At 28.1% G+C, this 19,793-nt stretch overlaps 4 protein-coding genes across 5 annotated transcripts in view; 2 read left to right on the top strand and 2 right to left on the bottom strand.

Annotated features, from left to right (window-relative positions):
• Positions 1-54: 54 nt before the first annotated feature.
• Positions 55-2,100, top strand: LOC113371262. The gene is made up of 4 exons (XM_026611896.1): positions 55-199; positions 272-424; positions 595-599; positions 1,919-2,100. The coding sequence occupies exons 1-4, from the start codon at positions 72-74 to the stop codon at positions 2,098-2,100; spliced, it is 468 nt and encodes a 155-aa protein (XP_026467681.1). The 5' UTR covers positions 55-71.
• A 4,286-nt stretch (positions 2,101-6,386) lies between these two features.
• Positions 6,387-10,688, bottom strand: LOC113370470 (mitochondrial chaperone BCS1-like). The gene is given in 7 exon segments (XM_026611141.1): positions 6,387-6,707; positions 6,820-7,014; positions 7,861-7,999; positions 8,074-8,197; positions 8,199-8,287; positions 9,660-9,799; positions 10,166-10,688. Coding segments are annotated over 7 exon segments (1,278 nt in total). The 5' UTR covers positions 10,489-10,688; the 3' UTR covers positions 6,387-6,439.
• Positions 10,689-14,109: 3,421 nt separating this feature from the next.
• Positions 14,110-15,348, bottom strand: LOC113370651 (peptidyl-prolyl cis-trans isomerase NIMA-interacting 4). Its single transcript, XM_026611345.1, has 2 exons — positions 15,165-15,348; positions 14,110-14,429 (listed from the first exon to the last, which is right to left on the bottom strand). The coding sequence occupies exons 1-2, from the start codon at positions 15,226-15,228 to the stop codon at positions 14,110-14,112; spliced, it is 384 nt and encodes a 127-aa protein (XP_026467130.1). The 5' UTR covers positions 15,229-15,348.
• Positions 15,349-15,409: 61 nt separating this feature from the next.
• Positions 15,410-19,793, top strand: part of LOC113369876 (pseudouridine-5'-phosphate glycosidase-like) — a 147,580-nt gene continuing 143,196 nt past the window's right edge. For both annotated transcript variants that reach the window (XM_026610476.1, XM_026610475.1), the window contains exon 1: positions 15,410-15,466. The gene's annotated coding sequence lies outside the window, so the exon portion shown is untranslated. The remainder of the gene's footprint in view (positions 15,467-19,793) is intronic.

Genomic DNA, 19,793 nt, shown 5'->3' with positions numbered 1-19,793 from the left:
AAATTATTAATTCATTTCAGGTATAACACCAGTGTAACTGTGAGAAACCGCAAACAATACCACCAACTGGAATGCCTGACCGATCTAATATGATGCATATAGTTCCTACTATTCACAATAATATGCAAGGAACTATAGTTGTACCGCAACATGATAATTCGGAATTTATTATACCCACGATAATGGAAGAATCTCAGGAGTAAGAAAATTAACTTATTTTTGATGTATTAACTTTTATTATAATGAAATAATAATGTACTTTCTTACACAGTGTGATAACTAATTCAAACACAACTCAATACATTAATCAAGATAATCAGACAACCTATAGCATAACAGCGCAGCCACAAATACATGTTGCTTCAATAGCAGAAGCAGTCAGAAATCAACAACATGTTGTACTGCAACAAAGTTTAATGCACAGGTAATTCAATATTTTATAACAGAAAATTATGTTAAACTTTAGACTGAAGTAATCTTTGACAGAAGACTACATTTTGCAAGCTGCTTTCAGTTTCATTGAATTGTTTAACATTTTATTAATTTTAATCTGACTTAAAAATGCTTAGTTAAGCGTAATGGAATTTTTTTTAGAGAAGGTTTGTTCAAGTATTAAAATGCTGAATTAGCAAAATGTATTTGTAATGAGTAAATTTTTGACTGACTGCGAAGATAAAATTGTTCTATTTCTAGAACTAGATCTATAATTTCAGTAATTTCTAACACATCATTGAATTATTAATTGGCTTCCCAAAGTAGTAGTTTGTTTTCGCGAAAAAACCGATTTGTTAATTTTAAGATTTTTCGACGTTTCAAGTCATTCTGAATCCAATGAGATCAAATTTGGGAAAAGAATTGTGTATGTGTGAATGTGAGCCTATTTTTGACTTTTCGTCGACGTTTTCTCAAAAACGGCTGGACCGATTTCAAAAATTTAAAAGCCATTCGATGTATCTCGATGAGGACTCACATCAATTAGTTTCATCGGCAACGATCGGCCGAGCCGTTTCTTTGTAATTAAATGTTGCAAAAAATCTTACGTAGACGTTTTAAACCACAGCTTTGAATCGATTTTAAAAATTCAAAAACTGTTCAAAAGATTTGGTTGGGAATCACATCCATTAGTTTTTATTAAATATAGCCTGATGAAGTTCCGTACAGAGATAGATTTCGTAGTCTATGAGAAGCGCGCTTAAATTTGAATTTTTATAATACAAACTGGCGGCATTATAAAAATTCATCAAAGTTTATAATTTCGTGAGTTTGAGCGATTCTTATCAGAATCTATGCCGAAGCATCTGTATGTTCTATGGTGTTTACATCTTCACTCAAATAAAATATTTTTTTTGAAATACGAAAAAGATGAAATAAAATATGTTAAACAACTTAATTCAATTTTTGCAATTACATAATATATAAGTGTGTTTCAAAGATTTCAATTATTTTTAATGAAAACTAAATCGTTATTTTCGAAATAAACAGTTAAACATTTTATCTATTATATACTTAGGCTATTATTTACACGTATCGGGAAGCTTATTATCTTTTAGCGCCAAATGCTGCTTACAACTAGTTAAATTATAGTAGTAGTGCATAACAATGGGCTATTTTCAATTGGAAGCATATTTTTGATCTATATCTTCGAGTGAAAATTGACATCGCTGCTGTACAATGCCACGATGACAATTCGAAGTCACGACCGTGCCACACGAGTCCGTGAGCTTAATCGTTTTTCAGTTAGAAAATTTTAGTTTTTATTATGATATATTATGAAGTTAATTGAAATTCTAATCGTTAATTGATACTCACGTTTATATCTTCAGTTCTTTTTATACATATTTTAAGTGGTACAAATTCACATCCGAATTATATTAATTTTATATATTTTAGTCAATTCAGCTGATAAACACTCAACCAGCGCACAGTCAATTGATCTCAAATGGAATGGTGTGTTCGACAGCCTATGCAACCACACCAATTGTTAACTATATTGGCTCTGCAGGAACTGCAGCTGTACTTGGGATATACAATCTCCAAGGGCTTGATATATCTACAACTGATTTATTACAAACTGGCAGCACAATACAAGGTCATAGATAGGATTAGATTATACATGCCCCAATGCCATAAGTCTGTGAAAAAAAAATTTTAATTGATTCAATCGAACGTAATTAATCTTATTCTCTATACTATATAAATAGTACATAGCGAAGCTAATTTATGATTATCAATATTGTTACTTTGTCATATGTTCCACATAAATGATTGTACTATTACTATTATTATTGGTGCTCTGTCCGAAGGCAGGTCCATACATGAGCACCACATTTGATTTTTTCCGTACCGTGTCTTGTGCCTTGGCTTTCAGTGCTCATTATCAGTATTTTTTCTTCCAGCGGAAGTTGTCCACAATCAGAAGTTTATTCGTCTTCGTCATTTCAGACTCTCTATTTTTCCTTTGAGGACGGCATGCAATAGATATTCTTTTCCTAATAAGAATTTTACTAGATCTATAAGCACAATAATTAGTATCTTATATAAAACTCATGACCGCATTTTTTTTTCAAGAGTGTAATGTACTTGTTTTTTAATAATGACTAAAATAGTGCAGTAAACGGAGCGTTTTAGGTCTGAATTTTTTTACTGTGCTCCGAATTGAATGAAATTTCGGAATTAGGTTCATCTTACCCTCAAGTTCAAAAGTGAAAACATTTCGGGTTGCGCCATCACCCCCGGGGGATGACACCCCTTCTCAATGGCGTAATTATATTTTTTCAAAATAACGTCGGAAATCGATAGAAGAACTAATTATAAGAATAAAATGTCTTCTATAGTTTTTCAAAAAAACTAATACTTTTCAAGTTACTGGCCACTAAAGATTCATATATTTTTGACGTTTTTCTTCGTTTTTTTGCAAATATCTCCTAAAATATACATTTTAACAAAAATCATGTAATGAACAAAATAATGTCAATAAAAATCTTAATAAATCGGTATTACATAAAGTGTTCTAGGAAAAATATTAAGCAAGATTTGATAGAGCAAAGTCGTTTTTTATTTCGTTCAAGATTTAATTGTTGTATTTAAAGCCATCTAGTGTCGAGGTTTTACATTTTATGCATTTCGGTGAAATTGGGTTTTATAGTGCTCAACATAAGCTTTAAAATGAGTGCTGTTACAAGTTTTTTACGTGTAAAATGAGTGAGCTATCATGCAAATAAGAAGCATATACGAAGATTTTTTCTTTTAAATCATATGGTTTAATGAGCGCTATTTCCACCAGAATTAAAGTAATTCACATTCCATCTAGAATTCACTTCATTATAGATATCTTGATAGATTCTAGCAGACTCACTACTTTAGTACAAACTATTTTCAGAAAACCCACGATTTTATAAAAACTTTTTTCTCCATTTTTTTTTAAAATCGAAATTATTTTCATTATATCTCAAAAAGAATAAAAGATACGTATAAAAGCATATAGATAAAAATCAAAGGGATCTTTCTGGCTTATTATTGTTTTTTATTATTTTTCTTTCACACAAAAATTGACAGAGTTATGAATGTTTAAAGACTGCGCGGCCGCGCAAATTGAAAAAAAAAAATTTTATAAAATCGTGGGTTTTCTGAAAATAGTTTGTACTAAAGTAGTGAATCTGCTAGAATCTATCAAGATATCTATAATGAAGTGAATTCTAGATGGAATGTGAATTACTTTAATTCTGGTGGAAATAATTACGCAATTGAGAAGGGGTGTCATCCCCCGGGGGGTGATGGCGCAACCCGAATTGTTTTCACTTTTGAACTTGAGGGTAAGATGAACCTAATTCCAAAATTTCATTCAATTCGGAGCATAGTAAAAAAATTCAGAGGTTATACCCTTTTTTCCTCTCCGTTTACTGCACTAAAATTATTGCACTGAATTTCACAATGATAATAGTATAAGAACATGTATTTGCATAAGTATGAAAATTAACTTTAACAAATCGTTAGAGTTAATAAAATTGTTTTTTTTTTGCAGACTTATGAATTTATCTATTATGGCTACTTTCTTAGACTCATTTATAAGTTTCAGTGATATTTCAGTTTTTTATTTAACTATTATGAGTTATTGACCAAGATATTGATAGAATATGTTAACTAAGATATTCAATGAGTAAAATAGTATCTGGAATATTGAGAAATTGATTCATCACTAAATAAATCATATCAATAAAAACCCCTTAAACAACATTAATAAATATGATGTTTTAAAATTTACTCAACACTACATTCCAATTAATGTAAAGAGATATATGTTTTATATTTATTTTAATATGCAAATTTATATATCAATGATAAAGTATTAGATTCTTATAAAATTAATATTTAAGCAACACAAAAATCATAGAATCTAATGAAGTCTGCTTAATCATGATCATAATTATATCTTGTAATTTATTTTGATGGATATTTCTCAAATCAAATCATTTCATCACATTTAGTCATTCGTAAAACATTCATTTCTAGTAATAATGTTTAATATTAATTTTATATTGATGATCGTTTTAAAATAATTGTTAGAAATCAGAGAATTCCCTAGTGTGTAAGATATAGTTGTACATATTTTTATACAGAGCTCAAAACTAATAGACACTATACTATACCTTCTATGAGAAATTGTCTTCTTTTAGTAATTGCTGAAATTATCATAATTCATTAATAATGTGAGAAAATGATAATAAAAGATAATGGAAAATAATAAACATTTCTTACAAGGTAAAATACCTAGTACGTATTTTTTATATTGTCGTAACTACATTTTTTGGATACACATCTCATAAAAAGTATTTATTTTAGTATGCTCACTATTATTTATATATCATATTCAATTACTGAGAAGATTAATATTTTGTAAATCACCCTTACCGATTAATTTTTGTTAATACCAATGGCACGTTTTGCGTAATTTTTCTGGAATTTGAGAATTGAACTTGAATAAACCATTAAATTTTTGTGCCATATCTTCGAACGTAAAACGACATAGAACTATAGTTTGAAAATATGTGCCAATATATATTAAATTTACATGTCAATTGTAAGGTTCTGAAATCATTCTAGAATTTATCATTGAGTGGTAATGTAATTATTGCTCTTCTACATTACAGTGCCTAATAGCATTCAATTAGTTACATAATGTCAATTTTTGCAAGCCTATATTTTAGAGCCATTAAATTTCAAGTTATTATTATTTTTATAAAAAATATAATACTCTTTGCAATGAGCATTCACTTTTAATGTAAAGTTTAAATTTCAAAGGTTAAAATAATTCTCAATATATTAGTGAGGGTAAATCATTACTACACAATTCATATTTTAATATATAATTCTAATTATAAAATAATTTACTATCATAAAACAGACAAAATATTTCTTTTGTGATCTCGAGTCTTGTCATATTGAATATTTCAAGTACATATATCGTTTTGCTCAAAGAGTATATTTTCAAAAAATTAATATTGGAAGTTTTATTACAAGTCGTCCAAATCTTACAATACAGTTTTTTATCAAAAGTATACTGTTCATGTGCAAACAGTTTTTTATTCATTTCACAATAATAGATTTATTACGAACAAGATCAATTTGAATTTGCCAAATTGTATTATTGTATAAAAAATAAGATACATATGAGTGTCGTATCCGATAAATTTTCTCTTTTTTTCATATTATTTTTTATTTTAAATTAGTAAACCAGCGATTCTTTGAATTATAACCATTCATATATCAAATTGTAAGAATTTACTATTGTACTTTAAATGAGAGTATTAATTTTTTTTTTAAATCAACAAAAAACATTTTTTGTTACATCTTGGCCTTTTATCTTTAGTTAAAATGAAATAAAACTTTTAAATGGCGAAGAATTTAATTTAGTATTACAAATACATTTTAACAAAAATCGAAATTTTGTATAAAATATTTGATAGAATGTTTTGCTATCGAGTATGTCAAATATATCAAGAAATAATAAGCTATCATGATAATTTTTTTTTAAATTTTTTAGTATGATCTCATAATTTCTGTTCTTCAGCATAATGTTTAATCTTCAGCTTGCTTGTATTAAAAGTAATTTTGCAGTAAAGTTTTCATGCTCAGTAAAAATGTTTTACATTTAATGTGGTTAATAATATATTGTGTGATTTTGATATTGTTTACTTGATTTTATAAATATCACAAAAACTTTGCTTCAGCAGATGATTATTATTTAAAACATGATAAAGTAGCTAAATCTAATGACATATGACATAGATCATGATTGAAAATAAAATTATTATTTTTAATAATATAATAATTATTTATTTATTTATGACCTACAACTAAATGGCATTTAAACATTATTAGTTTGGCTGAAGGTGACTGAAAGATTGATATTTGCTGATTATTAATATAATGCATATTTTATTTACATTTGTTCCCATATTTGTTTCACATTTTGGACAACATGTTCCTCAGCAAGGGATTTTTGCATCATAAAATAACCTTGTATTTGTGCAGGACTGACTGGTTTATTTAATGCTAAAACATTATTGGCAAATAGTTTTGCGTTTTGTTCACATTTATCGCTGCCTTTGTAAAATCTCAAGAACATGTTTTCTAATTGATTCTGAGAACAATAACCTACATATTCCTTCATGTCTACTCTTCCTGGTCTAATCAATGCCGGATCCAAACTAAAAGAATCAAAGTGTTTTATAATGGCAATAAAGGTATTATTGAAATATTAGAAAATTTAAAATATAATTTTAGTTGCAAAATAGAGCAAATTTTCTAAGAGGGTATTACCGATCAATATAGTTTGTAGTCATAAACACTATTCTGGCTTCTGTAGAAGCAACACCATCCAAACAATTCAATAAACCACTAAAAGTAACTCTATTTAGACCTTCATAAGCTGATTTTTGTTGCATGGTATCTTCTCTGGACAAAAACGCAGCATCGATATCTTCCAAAAGGATTATAGACTGCACAGGTGCAACACTTCACATGGAATAAATTTAATACTCATTTATATTGTCACATTTTTAGATTCCTCTAAGATTAACATTTGAAAACAATATACTATTTAATTTGATATTATAATAAAATTGTAAAAGCGTTTAGAACACAGATTATATTGAATCTAACTAATTATTAATTTTTTGTTGTTCACATTTCATTTTTAACTTATTGAAGTTTATGTTTTCGCGAGAAATCCGATTTGCTAATTCTATGTTTACTCAATGCTTCAAGCATTCTGAGACAATTGAGACTAAATTTGGAAAAAGTATGTGAGTGTGTGTGTGCATGTGAGCCGATTTTTGACCTTTCAGTGAGGTTTTCTCCAAAACGGCTAAACCGATTTATAAAATTGAAAAGCCATTCTATGAAACTTGATAAGCACTCGCGTTGATTAGTTTTTTGATACGATCGGCTGAGTTTTTTAAGAATTATCAGGCAAGCGCAAAATTTTTCATTCTCGTTTTAGTTAAAAATCCTGATTAGCTTTTCAACATTCAAAATTTAGTATTTGACCAATATCGGTCAGGCCGTTTTTTCGAAGTTGATTGTTAATTTTTTCTTTGATGATTTGAATAAAACTTTGTGTGGAGGTAGAGTACCTAGTCTTAATGAAAATCCTAAAATATTATAGACATACGAAAAGTGATTATTGATTAAGTCTATCATTTTAACATATAAAGAAGTTCATGCAACTTGCCTAAATAACTACTAGTTATAATTTATGTTGGAGATGCTATGTAATTAACATCAAGTAATATAATTATGTGCATTTGAATTTTATAATTAATTCACAAAACAATTATCCATGTGATGATTAATAAATACCTTAATAAATGATTTAGCCTATCATCCGTTAAACCACGTTCTGATAAATTTAAAACACAAATTGCAAATTCTAGCTCACCAGCTAAAGCATTGATATAGCTTGATTTACCACAACCAGGAGGACCATGCAAGAGGTAACCTAATAAAAATAATAAACAATCTATGTAGTAATCTGACAGAAAGTATATATATATATATGTATATATAATTTACCTCTTCGATAAGGAATTCCCCTTTCGGTGTACCAGGAAGGATTATTTATGAAATCTTTACAGTCATTTAATATTTTTTCACTAATACCAGCATCTAAAACAACAGATCCCAACGGTCTTCGCTTCTCTTGGCTGTCCAAATTGGCGCCATTCACTTCCCATTGCAGTATACATAATTGTTTTTCCTTCTTGCTCTTTAAGTGCTAATTCTCGAGCTGCCAAATTATTCGTTTTGATCAATACATTTTTTGTTTGTTAAACTTCTTTATTAGCAACTTTATATAAATTAAATAAAATTTAAAAAATCTATCGTTGCAATAATGATTATCCGACCATAGAAATATTTTGGCTGTTTTATAATATTAAATGATTAGTTTAGTAGTAGTCATTTCAATTATATATTAATATTAACTCTGTGAAAACAATTTTACCACACAAATGAATCGAAAATTATTTTAACGTTTGAAGTGTTATCTATACATTCATAGCGACTGTATGTAAATGTTGAGTTCAGTTATATCTTTTGAGTTTTGTTTATTGTACATTTATAAAATATTATGTACTTTTATAATCTAAAGAAAGAGACCATGTCTCTTGAATTAAAGGATGAAATTATTGATAAATATGAGGATGACAAGGATCTACAAGCAAAACACATCAAAGATATGTACTGCGTTTAAACAGAAGAAGTTTACAAAGGATATAAGTCCAGCTAAAAGTATCATAATAATTTATAAGCAATATATTTATTCAAAGTATAATTGTATATATCTTGTGTTTAATTAAAAATGTTATACAAAGAAAAGATCTATATGGAGTCGTTGCAAATGAGAGACTCTTGCTAGTCGTGGCAAATGAGAGGCGGTTTACACGGGTGTTAACATGTGTTATGTGAGCGCGAGCCGTGTACTTGCTCAGGTTTTTTCTACTTTTGAATGTGTTCTACCACATGAAATAAAACAAAATTTTGGACAGTAAAACAAAATTGAATAGCTATAATTAATTTCAATTAATTATAGCTATTCAATGAATAATTATTAAAGAATATTATATATTATATATTAAATTAATAATCATATATTAAAGAATAATTATTTTCAATTTTTCATGCACGAAAAAATAATTATTAAGCAATATTTGTTATTAATAATATAGTATACACCAATGTGAATAGAATCCTGTTATTTGTTTGTCGATATCTTTTACAGATGCGACAAAAAATGACTTTGAAAAAAGGGGCCACTTTAACATATTTTCAATGATATCTTGGCCAAATGAGGCCGACGCTCCTCTCACAAATTTGAAATTTGGTATAACGGATTTTCTCGAAAATACCTATAAAATGGCACCAAAATCATTTAAATACCAAGGTGGGGTCAATTCTTTATGGAAACACGCCCATATCCTTTATTTTTAATATTCAAAAAACTTAAGAAAAACTACAGTTTTCGAGCAAATTAATAGCAATGTATTTATATGGAAAAAATTGCTTCAGGATACGAGCATGGTTAGGAACGTTATATAGGCATCATATGAATAAATTTCAATTGTAAAAAGAAACTCATTAATGATGAAAAAAAATTTTACCTTCTTCCAATATATTAAAATATAAATTTCTGTCACGTCCAAAAGCTGTTAATGTTACTGTCTCCCAAGGAATTCCCATATGCAAATCTAGTGTATGTGATTCTCTTGTTCGTTCAACCCATATCCATGTGCCACCATATCTGCATATTTTAATAAATACATTATTTGAAAATTTATGATAACATTCCTTAAAATAAGCTTAAAATTAATATGTGATTGCTAAACATATTGAATTGAATATATCTTATTTGCAATAATAAAACGAAATATTTCATAATAAATAATAAAATGATAAAAAATAAAATTTGAATAGAACTTTTATCAGAATATTTTGTATCTTGCAATAGTATTATATGATGATTATAAAAATCTAATTTCGGTGTAGAAACAGTAACGTTTCTGAATTTTATTAAGAGTTTATTTTGAAGAAAAACAAATTCCAGGCTGAAACGCCTACCAAAAACTATTTTGATCGATCAATTCATGTTTTACACCCACAAAATTACCTAAAAAAATGGGTACCTATGCTTGGTATAAAATCATATTTAGTCTTAACATGTCCAGTATCTTTCTTTTCGAAAGAAGTCTCAACACTCAAATGTTGGGTTTGACGAGCACCTTTCAAAGTGATCCATTGCAAGAGCCACTGATACGATTTGTCTCTGCAAGGAACTTCCATTGTTATCATACAATGCCTGCGAAACAATATTGATGAACCTTGTAAACCTTTTCTTAAAATTGCGGCCCCGGCCCCCAATCCAAAAAGCCCAAAACCAGCCCCGAAGTAGGGATTATCAGCTAGAGCTGATATATATTCGGATATTGTCATTTTTAAATATTTATTTTAATGTGTTAAGATAATTGACACGATTGCCAAATTTATTTTAATAATCTGTTTGCATGATAAAATGTCATATTATATGATATTTGAAAAACACGAATAATGAACATCTCACATCACGTTTAGTTGAGGTTAACGTAACGTTATTTTGAGGTTAAAATCGAATTGACATTTACTTATAGGCTAGAATAGGGTGTGATCACACTGTAGTAAAGCTTATGACACAACAAAGCTTACCGACATAGACAAAAGCATAGATAAAAGAAGAGTGCTTACCGTCATAGATACAAGAAGAGTAGCTTACCGGTATGTTTATTAACTTCCCGTTATTAATCTAATCCTCCAAAAATCGAATTTGAAAATTTTTGCATTTCTTCATGTTTTGAATATTTTGGCATACCTTAGAAAAAATGGATGTGTTTGTGTGTGTGTGTGTGTATGTTTGGATACAATTTTTCATCCACGATTTTGGGCGCACGGATCAACCGATTTTAATTACTTAAGAACATTCGATTCCTATTGATAGAAAGATGTGCTGATTAGTTTTTGGCGAAGACAGATTCAGCCGTTTCGAAGATACGGGGCAAAAAGTGCCAAAAACGGTAATTCAGTTTTTGAGAGAACGGAGCGCCCTATTTGAATGATTCAAAAAACATTTTATTTGAATTGACAAAATGAAGAAGTGATAAAATTTTTGAAAAGGCAGATCTAACGGTTTCGAATATACAATATAGAAAGTAAGAACATAACATTTGGCGTTTAAAAATCACATACTTTTTTCAAATTTGGTCTTATTCAATCCAGAATGACTAGAAACGTCGAGAAAACATAATATTAACAAATCGAATTTTGTCGCGAAAACATAATAAAGAGATGTTTATTATAAGTTGTTAATTAGATCAATAGAATTTTCATTAAAATAGCTTATAAATATATAAAATTGTGATTTTTTTTTTAATAAAATATTGCACATTTATTATTACATTTGGTAATACTTGTATATAACTAATTGTAACTCTCGATATACATTGCGCGTACACTCATATATGCTTTCATTGCTTTATTAATTTCCCGTAGGGCAAGTTATAGTAATCGCAAAAAAATCGAAAATGAAAATTTTTGCATTTCTCGACGTTTCAAAGATTTCTGAATATTTTGGCATACCTTAGAAAAAATTGATGTATGTGTGTGTGTGTGTGTGTATGTGCGTGTGGGTATGTATGTGCGGATACAAATTTTCGTCGACGATTTCGGGAACACCGATCAACCGATTTGAATAATTCAAAAAACATTCGATTCGTATTGATAAGGAGACGTGCTGATTAGTTCTTGGCGAAGTCAGGTCTAGCCGTTCCGAAGATACGGGGCAAAAAGCGCCGAAAACGGTAACTCAGTTTTTAAGAGACGGAGCGTCCGATTTTAATAATTCAAAAAACATTTTACTTGTATTGACAAGGTGAAAAACCGATCAAATTTTCATAAAGGCAGGTCTAGCGGTTTCGGAGATCTAATGAAAAAAGTAAAAAAAAAATGCCATTTGGCAGTCAAAAATGATCATTAGTCATATGCACATCATATTATCAGATATTTTATAGAGACTTTAACAATAAGTATAATTTTGGTTTACATTCCTATGGGTTCCGTACCAATGTTTACGCGTTAGACGTCGACGCGGCGCTTACGCGGTTTGATATTTCGTCTTTATGCAGTTAAAGCAGTACGATTGCTTTGAAAAAAAGTTTAGATCTTTCAAAATATGTCAAAATAAAAAAAAATTTTTTCAAAAAAAAGTAATTTTTTGTCTAATTGTTTGTCAAAAATCTTATTTTTTCGAAGTAAATTTTTTTCAAAAATGTTAATCGTTTTTAAAAAAATAATAATTTTTGGTACGGGAAGTTCCAGCAATTTGCCTTAAGGCACGATGCCTTAATTGCCTTAAGACAGAATTCCACTTACAGCTAGTTTGTAGAACAAAACAATTTGATGTGTTTGACAAAGCAGGTTTTACAGAAAATCCAAGCAATTAGCCAATTGGTTAATTTTCGGAGACGATGGTTCATGGACAAAGGGCTGGTGGCTGGAAGCGCGTGGAGTAAAATTACACTACTTGTAGGGAAGCACCCATTAATTTGATTGGGTTTTGTGGTGAGAATATTATTTACTAAGAGTTTAAGTAATCATTTTCTCTAATTTCATGTAAATTATATGTTTAATGATTTAGAATACCTATGCATCAGCTCTCAAAATGTGCAGCTTATTCAGGATACACATATTCAGAGGAATTTGTCAGCGAAGCAAGAATTGAGGGTATGATAGGTAAGTAACAATGATTGTAGTACGACATTATACTTATTTACTTTTCACATGTTGCAAATGAAATGGTTATTGCTTTTATTGTAGCACCGAAGGGTAGAGTAGAGAAGAGAAAGTAACAATAATGATTTTAGGCTTTATAAATATTTTTCAAATTTAATAGTAATTGTTTTCACAGCTGCAATTAAATTTAATTAATGCCTGTTTTTCATGAATATGCAGCTTTTGTTATCAGAATCGACGGACGAGATCATAAAGAACATGTTGCCAATGGTTTAAGAAGAATGTTTGCAGATGATTCAGCCATGAAGTATTCATGGCTGGGTTGCAAGCATAATTTACATATGTACAATGTCGAAGTCATATCTATAGTCAAAGGTAATAAATGCAGTATAACAGTTTATATATTGTGTTTGCATATGCATATTTAAATGTGATTTAAATGTTTAAAGGTGTATTTGTGAGTAAATACTGCTTGCTGGAAAATGTTTTCAACAAGTGAATAACCTGCAATTTGCCAGACAGAGACATGAGAGGGCTTTGAAGAAAGTAATTGTAATAAATGATTGTAAATAATGAATAATATGAACTAAAAAGTGAAAGCCATTTAAAATATCATATGTTACGTTACGTTGCGTTACTTTTTTAGTTTAATATGTTACCATTTTGTTTTTATTTGTAAATAATAAAAAATAAATAAATTTTATATTATCTAAAATACAAAGTTTGTTATTGTTTTTAAAAAATATTTGTTGCTGTTTTGTTTAGCATAAATATTTGTTGCTATTTTTTTATTATAATGTTTGTTATTGTTTTTATAGAAAATTTGTAACTGTTCAGTTTAGTATAAAACATTTATTGCTATTTTGTTTATTGTGAAATATTCATTTTAAATAACAAATACAAAAAATATGAGTAAATCACAATTTTAGAGAAAATTGACTTATTTATGTATAAATACATCGCCCTAAAAAGTTAAGTTACCGCAACTTAAAAATGTTATATAACACGTTGCTTAATAGAGTAGGAAATAGTCATCCAGGTAATCCAATTTGTAAGGGATGGTAAGGTTGCCATTATATAACTAGTTAACATTTTTATATAATCATAACCTGATGACAACATGAAATTGTTTACTTTATATATTAGAATATATAATATATATATATATATATATATATATATATATATATATATATTATATATTAACTAGAAACAGCAGTCTAATTATTTAAATGAACAAATAAATAAATTATATTAGATTAAATTAATAAATAAATTTTTAATATTGATCATTTATTTTTTTCCTTCGACCATAATAATGTGATAACCAAACTTAGTTTTAATTGGAGGATCAGTATATATTGGATTATTTACAGTTGAAATAGGCAATGCAAATGCAGCATCTTGAAATGGCCCTACCATTGAGCCACGAGTCATCCAGCCTAGATCACCTCCTTGTCGAGCTTTATCTTCACTATAAGCCATGGCAACATCTGGAAATCGTTGGCCACTCTTAATTTTCTCAAGTGCTTCTAAGCACTTGCCTTGCTTTTCACATAGAATATGACGAACTTTCACTGCTGTGCCACCTTTTTTTTCTTTAGATGCTCCAGCTAATAAAGAAAACTAAATTTAATAACTGGCATATAAAGCAATCATTTAGAAATTTTGGTGAGTTAATATCGAATAAGTCAAGTTTGCTTCGAATGAATTACAATTTACTTAAAAATATAAATATATTTGTTCTTATTTAGTCTTCTACATTTTATCAAGAGGCACAAAACTTTTTGGAATATATTTAATGAAAACAAAATAACATACTAAACTGAATGTTCAATAACTAAACTGAATGTTCTGTTAAAACAACTAGATATAATACAGTCCAAAATAAATTGATATGGGCAAATGTCATATGAAGTGCTAGCAAAATATATAACGAATTGCCAAACGATATTAAGATGACCAATGATGACGATAAATTCAAAAGTAAAATAAAGAAATATTATAAGGAAATTGAAGACAAAGAAGATTGAAGAGTTATATATAAAGATATTTTAATTATATATAGATATTATATTAATGAAATAGTTAAATGAAATGTATATATTATATGAAAACTGTTTTTCATAATCTCTCATACCAGGCACCTCTGCCTGACTGAGATATGAAAATAATGTATATATATAAATAAATAAATAAATTAATATATATATATATATATATATGTATATATATATATATATATAATATATATATATATATATATATATATATATATATATATATATATAAATTGCATTTAAAACATAACCTAAAAAAATAAATTCTTGTAATATTTAAATAATTACCTTTTTCAGAATCTTCACTTTTTCCTTTAGCTGGGGCTTTAGATTGACCCTTTTTAGGAGGCATTTTACAAAATAATTACAAAGTGAATATAAAAATAAATTCAAATGTCAAAACTTTTACCAGACCTCCATGCATTTGCATGTGCGAAACATTGTAAACATTAATAACATAACCTAAAATTTTTTTGACAAAACCGTAATTATGAAATATTAATCGGTTTTACTTTTAGTTCGTGTTTTTGTAGTGTTCAGTGAACATCGTGGAATATCGCGTATTTTTATTTTACTGCTGATCAAATCTGGTAATTGAATTATTTGTCAATAATCATTCATAATAAGCCGTAATTAGCCGGTATTATAAATATATATGTTTTTTTGCATGTTATTTGATTATAGATTCATGAATTAATATGATTTTCAATCGGCTGAAAATTATGGCTTTGCAAATTTAAAACTCCTAGTACTTTTTATCGTAAAACCAATATGGTAGCTACTTTTCTCCCATAGCGTGAATGAATTAATTTTAATATATTATCTTTTTATATAATGATAAAAATAGAAGTTTAATTATGTTAATTTTATGGAACTTTTTGAGCGTAGTTTCAATTCATATGACAATTTATATGACTATTTATTATTACCACTGTCTGATTTTGACAGAGAAATGGAGTCTCTTCTTCTGTAACGGTCTTTTCGTTCTTAACTTATGTGTGGACTTAACAACCGACTTTTTGAACAATATTAGTCGAAGCTATGATAAAGAATATTGTTTTAATAATTCTTATTTGGGTGCATTATCTATAAACACTCTAATGTTCATAAAACTACATATTTCATCATTTGCTTTATGAATTAAGCTAATTATAATTAAGCCTAAGGGTATTTTTCCTAACGCCATCAAGTAGCATGAACTTTGTGATAATAAGAATTTTGACATTTATCAAAGATAAAATGTTGAATTGTTTAAACTTCGTAATTAAAGTTTTTGCCTATGGTTTTTTATTTCGCTTGTGCTGAAAATGTATTTTATTTATATATGGACACTAACGGTGATCAGTGTTAAACTCGAAATATAATATATTTTAGCATATTCCAAGTTCGCAACCAGTTTGTTTCGAACTTTACTAGTTGAAAGTGGCATTTAGCCTTCAGGCAAGTTGCATGAACTTCCCGAAATGTGTAAGAATTGACTTAATAATTGAAAAAAAATCAACTATTTTTTTTTTCAAAAATAAAGTTATCGGTTTCAATTAAATCTAAACATTTCTATTCCGAATACAATTTTCGCAAAAATATTTAATTTAACTGTAAACTTAAATTTAAATGAACTGATAACGTTTGACTCATCACATCACAAAAGCAACTTTTGACTCAAATTTTGACTATAATATTTTCTCAAACTTTGATGATTTTTTAACATTAAACCATTTTTCCTACTGCCGTAATATTTTAGTATGTGTTTTAGAAGCTCATGATTTCTATTGCCAAAAAAGGTTCATAAAAATCGTCAAAAATTTTTTTTCAACGGTTAATTTCAAGAAAACTGCTCGGTAGATTTTTGCCTAATAAGTATCTAATAAAAACTAATAAGTATCATTCCCAATCAATATCTTTCGAACAGTATGTGATTTTTTAAAATCGATTCAGAAACATTCTAAAACTTGAACGAAAAAAATGTTCACTTATTTTGCAAAATTGATAAATGCTAGTTGTTAAAGAATCTTTTATTATTATTAGTATCAAGAATTCATTTTTAAATATATTTTTAAATATTGAAATTAACTTTAAATGAGCACAGGATGCAGATGCAAATAACATAATTTTTCCATATATTTTCCATAGCTTAAGTAAATACGTCGCATCTCTTCTTATGTTTTTGTTATTAATGCGTCAAATTATATAATTGACGTGTATAACTGTAAACTGCCATCCCCAGGTAGTATTATAATTTTTATATTATATTTTTAACTTTATAATATTCAGTATTCATTTTACTAGGCAGATGTTAAGTCTAGCGCGTAATAGTTACTCAATTATTTTAATAAACTTTTCATATTTCTATGTCTATTCCCCTATTTTCATCTTATTATAATTAATGAAAAGGCAGCATTAAGGTGTGTTTCGACGCCTTAACACTAGTCCTCATCGAGATACATCAAATGGCTTTTAAATGTTTGAAATCGGTTAAGTCGTTTTTGAGAAGACGTCGATTTACGTCGAAAAATCTGTTTACATACACACACACATACTTTTTCCAAAATTGATCTGATTCGATTTAGAATGGCTTGAAACGTCGAGAAAACCTAAAATTGGCGAATCGGATTTTTTGATGAAAACAAACTTCTACTTCGGGAAGTTAATAAATTTTTATAATTAAACCACTTTTCGTAGGTCTATAATCTTTGAGAGTGATTGTTTAGATTAGTTAGACCAAGTTATCGTCATAGTAATCGCAAAAAAATCGAAAATGATTTTTTTTGCATAAATTTAGGTTTCGAAGCTAACGTTTCAGAATATTTTGTGTGTGTGTGTGAATGTGAATTGATATATTTTTTCGTCCACGATTTCGAGAGCACATATCAACCCATTTGAATGATTTAAAAACCATTTGGTTTGTATTGACTAGGAGAGTGCTGAGTAGTTTTGGGCAGAGGCAGATCCAGCCTTTTCGTAGATACGGAGCAAAAATAGCAAAAGACAACTATTTTCGCAAAAACAGAGCATCCGATTCGAGTGATCCAAAACACATATGGCATATGTTGACGATGTGAAGAAATATTGAAATAATTAAAAAAATTTTTTTAATTTTCCAGAATTTTCAAAAAATTTAATGTTTATAAAAAATCTCAAAAACACTTCAAGTGAAAAAGACAACTATTTTTGAAAGATCAGAGCACTCGATTAGAATGATCCAAAACACATGTGGCGTGTGCTGACAGAAATGTTGAATTTTTGTTTTAAAAATAATCAATATTTTTAAAAAATCTCAAAAAGTTCAAAATTAAAAAAAAATATTTTTTTAAAAATAATATCGGATTTTATAGAAGTTTTTCAAAAATTTTAAAATTTCAGAAATTCTATAGTTCTTCTTTTACGCAAAGTATGAGACAAACCTTAGAACAGGAGTATTCATTTTAACTCGAGTGAATTATTATATTATACTAGATGACCCGACAGACGTTGTCCTGTACCCATGTCCACAATTTTTTAATATGATATACTAATATTTACCGTTTACCTACAAATAATAATTGTTTTTAACGGTATAATATAACCATAACCATAATATAATACTGGTACTTCATGTTGGATTATTTTAATTTAATTTTTTATTATTTAAGACATCCAATATTGCATCTTAAACTTCTCCTAATCGATATTGTGAGGGCCGAATTGTATGTATTCACCTTCACTTTTCCATTTGTTGTTATAAAGTGAATTTTTTACGAATTTTAAAATTATTGTGGAAAGATTAGTAACAGATGCTAAGAAATTATATATTGAAAAAAAAACCTATATTGAAAATTTAATATCTGAATCTTGTGTTGGCGCCCTGTGTTGGCTCGTATTTTTCGCATGCATCGCATTAAAGGTAGGACTCCTCTGATTAATACTTAATTTCATATTTTAAGTGAATTAATTTGTCATATCCTGTTCATATGTGTATCATTCAATCTGCCATACATATACTGTATCTTATATTAATTTAATTTCAGGCACATCTCAGCTGCTTTTTGGCAAGAATAATGTAGACATTTCATTTTTCTTATTCATAATCATAAATTTATTATACAGATTCTAACATTGTTTAGGTTCATAAGTAAATTAAATTTTTTGGCAGATATGGTTTTCATTTATTTTCAATTGCATGACATGTCGTTTTTTGCAATTTTTTTCCATTTCTTTCTACAATATTGCACATACATCCCAGTACTCTATAATCACATACATCCTAGAAAATTTCCTTAACAAATTTCAGAAAGATAATATAATAATAGTTTAGGAGTGCTTGTAATTTAATATGAACTTTAAGTAATAGCAATAAAGCTCAAATTGATTCTACTTTTTAGATAGAAAACGTTTGTAATTGTATGTGAAAAAGAAAAGGGCTGTTTTTAGGGTTTTCCCGGCAATTATTCGATTTTTTCTCCCCGTAAGAACCATCCTTGGACTTCAACGAGCATTTTAAAAAAATAATTGGCCAAATTGGTCCAGGCGTTGTTGAGTTATGCGCTTACCAACACATTTTGCGATTCATTTTTAAATATATGATTTGAAGATAGTCACACAAACATAAGATTTCAAGCCGATAAAATAAGAATGATGAAATATATTGTGCATAACAGCACTTAATTTATACTTGTTTATCTATGGTACATACATATTTAAAATTATCTATTTCATAATATTTAAAATATTCGTCATTGATCATTTATCAATTTTTAATTGAATATAATTTTTATTGTCAAATGTGTAATTACTATTCGGGAAACTCTAGCAATTTTCTTTAAGCAACAATGCCGTTTATCACCAACAATTAATTATGAAAAAACGCTCTGGCCGATCTTTATAAAAAAACAGGAATCGCAACCAGTGGCGTCGGAAGCAAATTTTTGATGGGTGGGCTTG

Source organism: Ctenocephalides felis, unplaced genomic scaffold (genome assembly GCF_003426905.1).
Source record: "Ctenocephalides felis isolate EL2017-DRISC unplaced genomic scaffold, ASM342690v1 CF-g0.4_SCAFFOLD_01492, whole genome shotgun sequence".
Classification (NCBI taxonomy): Eukaryota; Metazoa; Arthropoda; class Insecta; order Siphonaptera; family Pulicidae; genus Ctenocephalides; species Ctenocephalides felis.
This window is presented reverse-complemented; position numbering and strand designations above follow the sequence as displayed.

Coding starts and splice junctions, on each gene's coding strand:
- LOC113371262 (XM_026611896.1), top strand. CDS start 72: ATGCCTGACCGATCTAATATGATGCATATAGTTCCTACTATTCACAAT. Junction 200..271: donor ATAATGGAAGAATCTCAGGA/GTAAGAAAATTA, acceptor TTTCTTACACAG/TGTGATAACTAATTCAAACA.
- LOC113370651 (XM_026611345.1), bottom strand. CDS start 15,228: ATGCCTCCTAAAAAGGGTCAATCTAAAGCCCCAGCTAAAGGAAAAAGT. Junction 14,430..15,164: donor AAGTGAAGATTCTGAAAAAG/GTAATTATTTAA, acceptor TTTCTTTATTAG/CTGGAGCATCTAAAGAAAAA.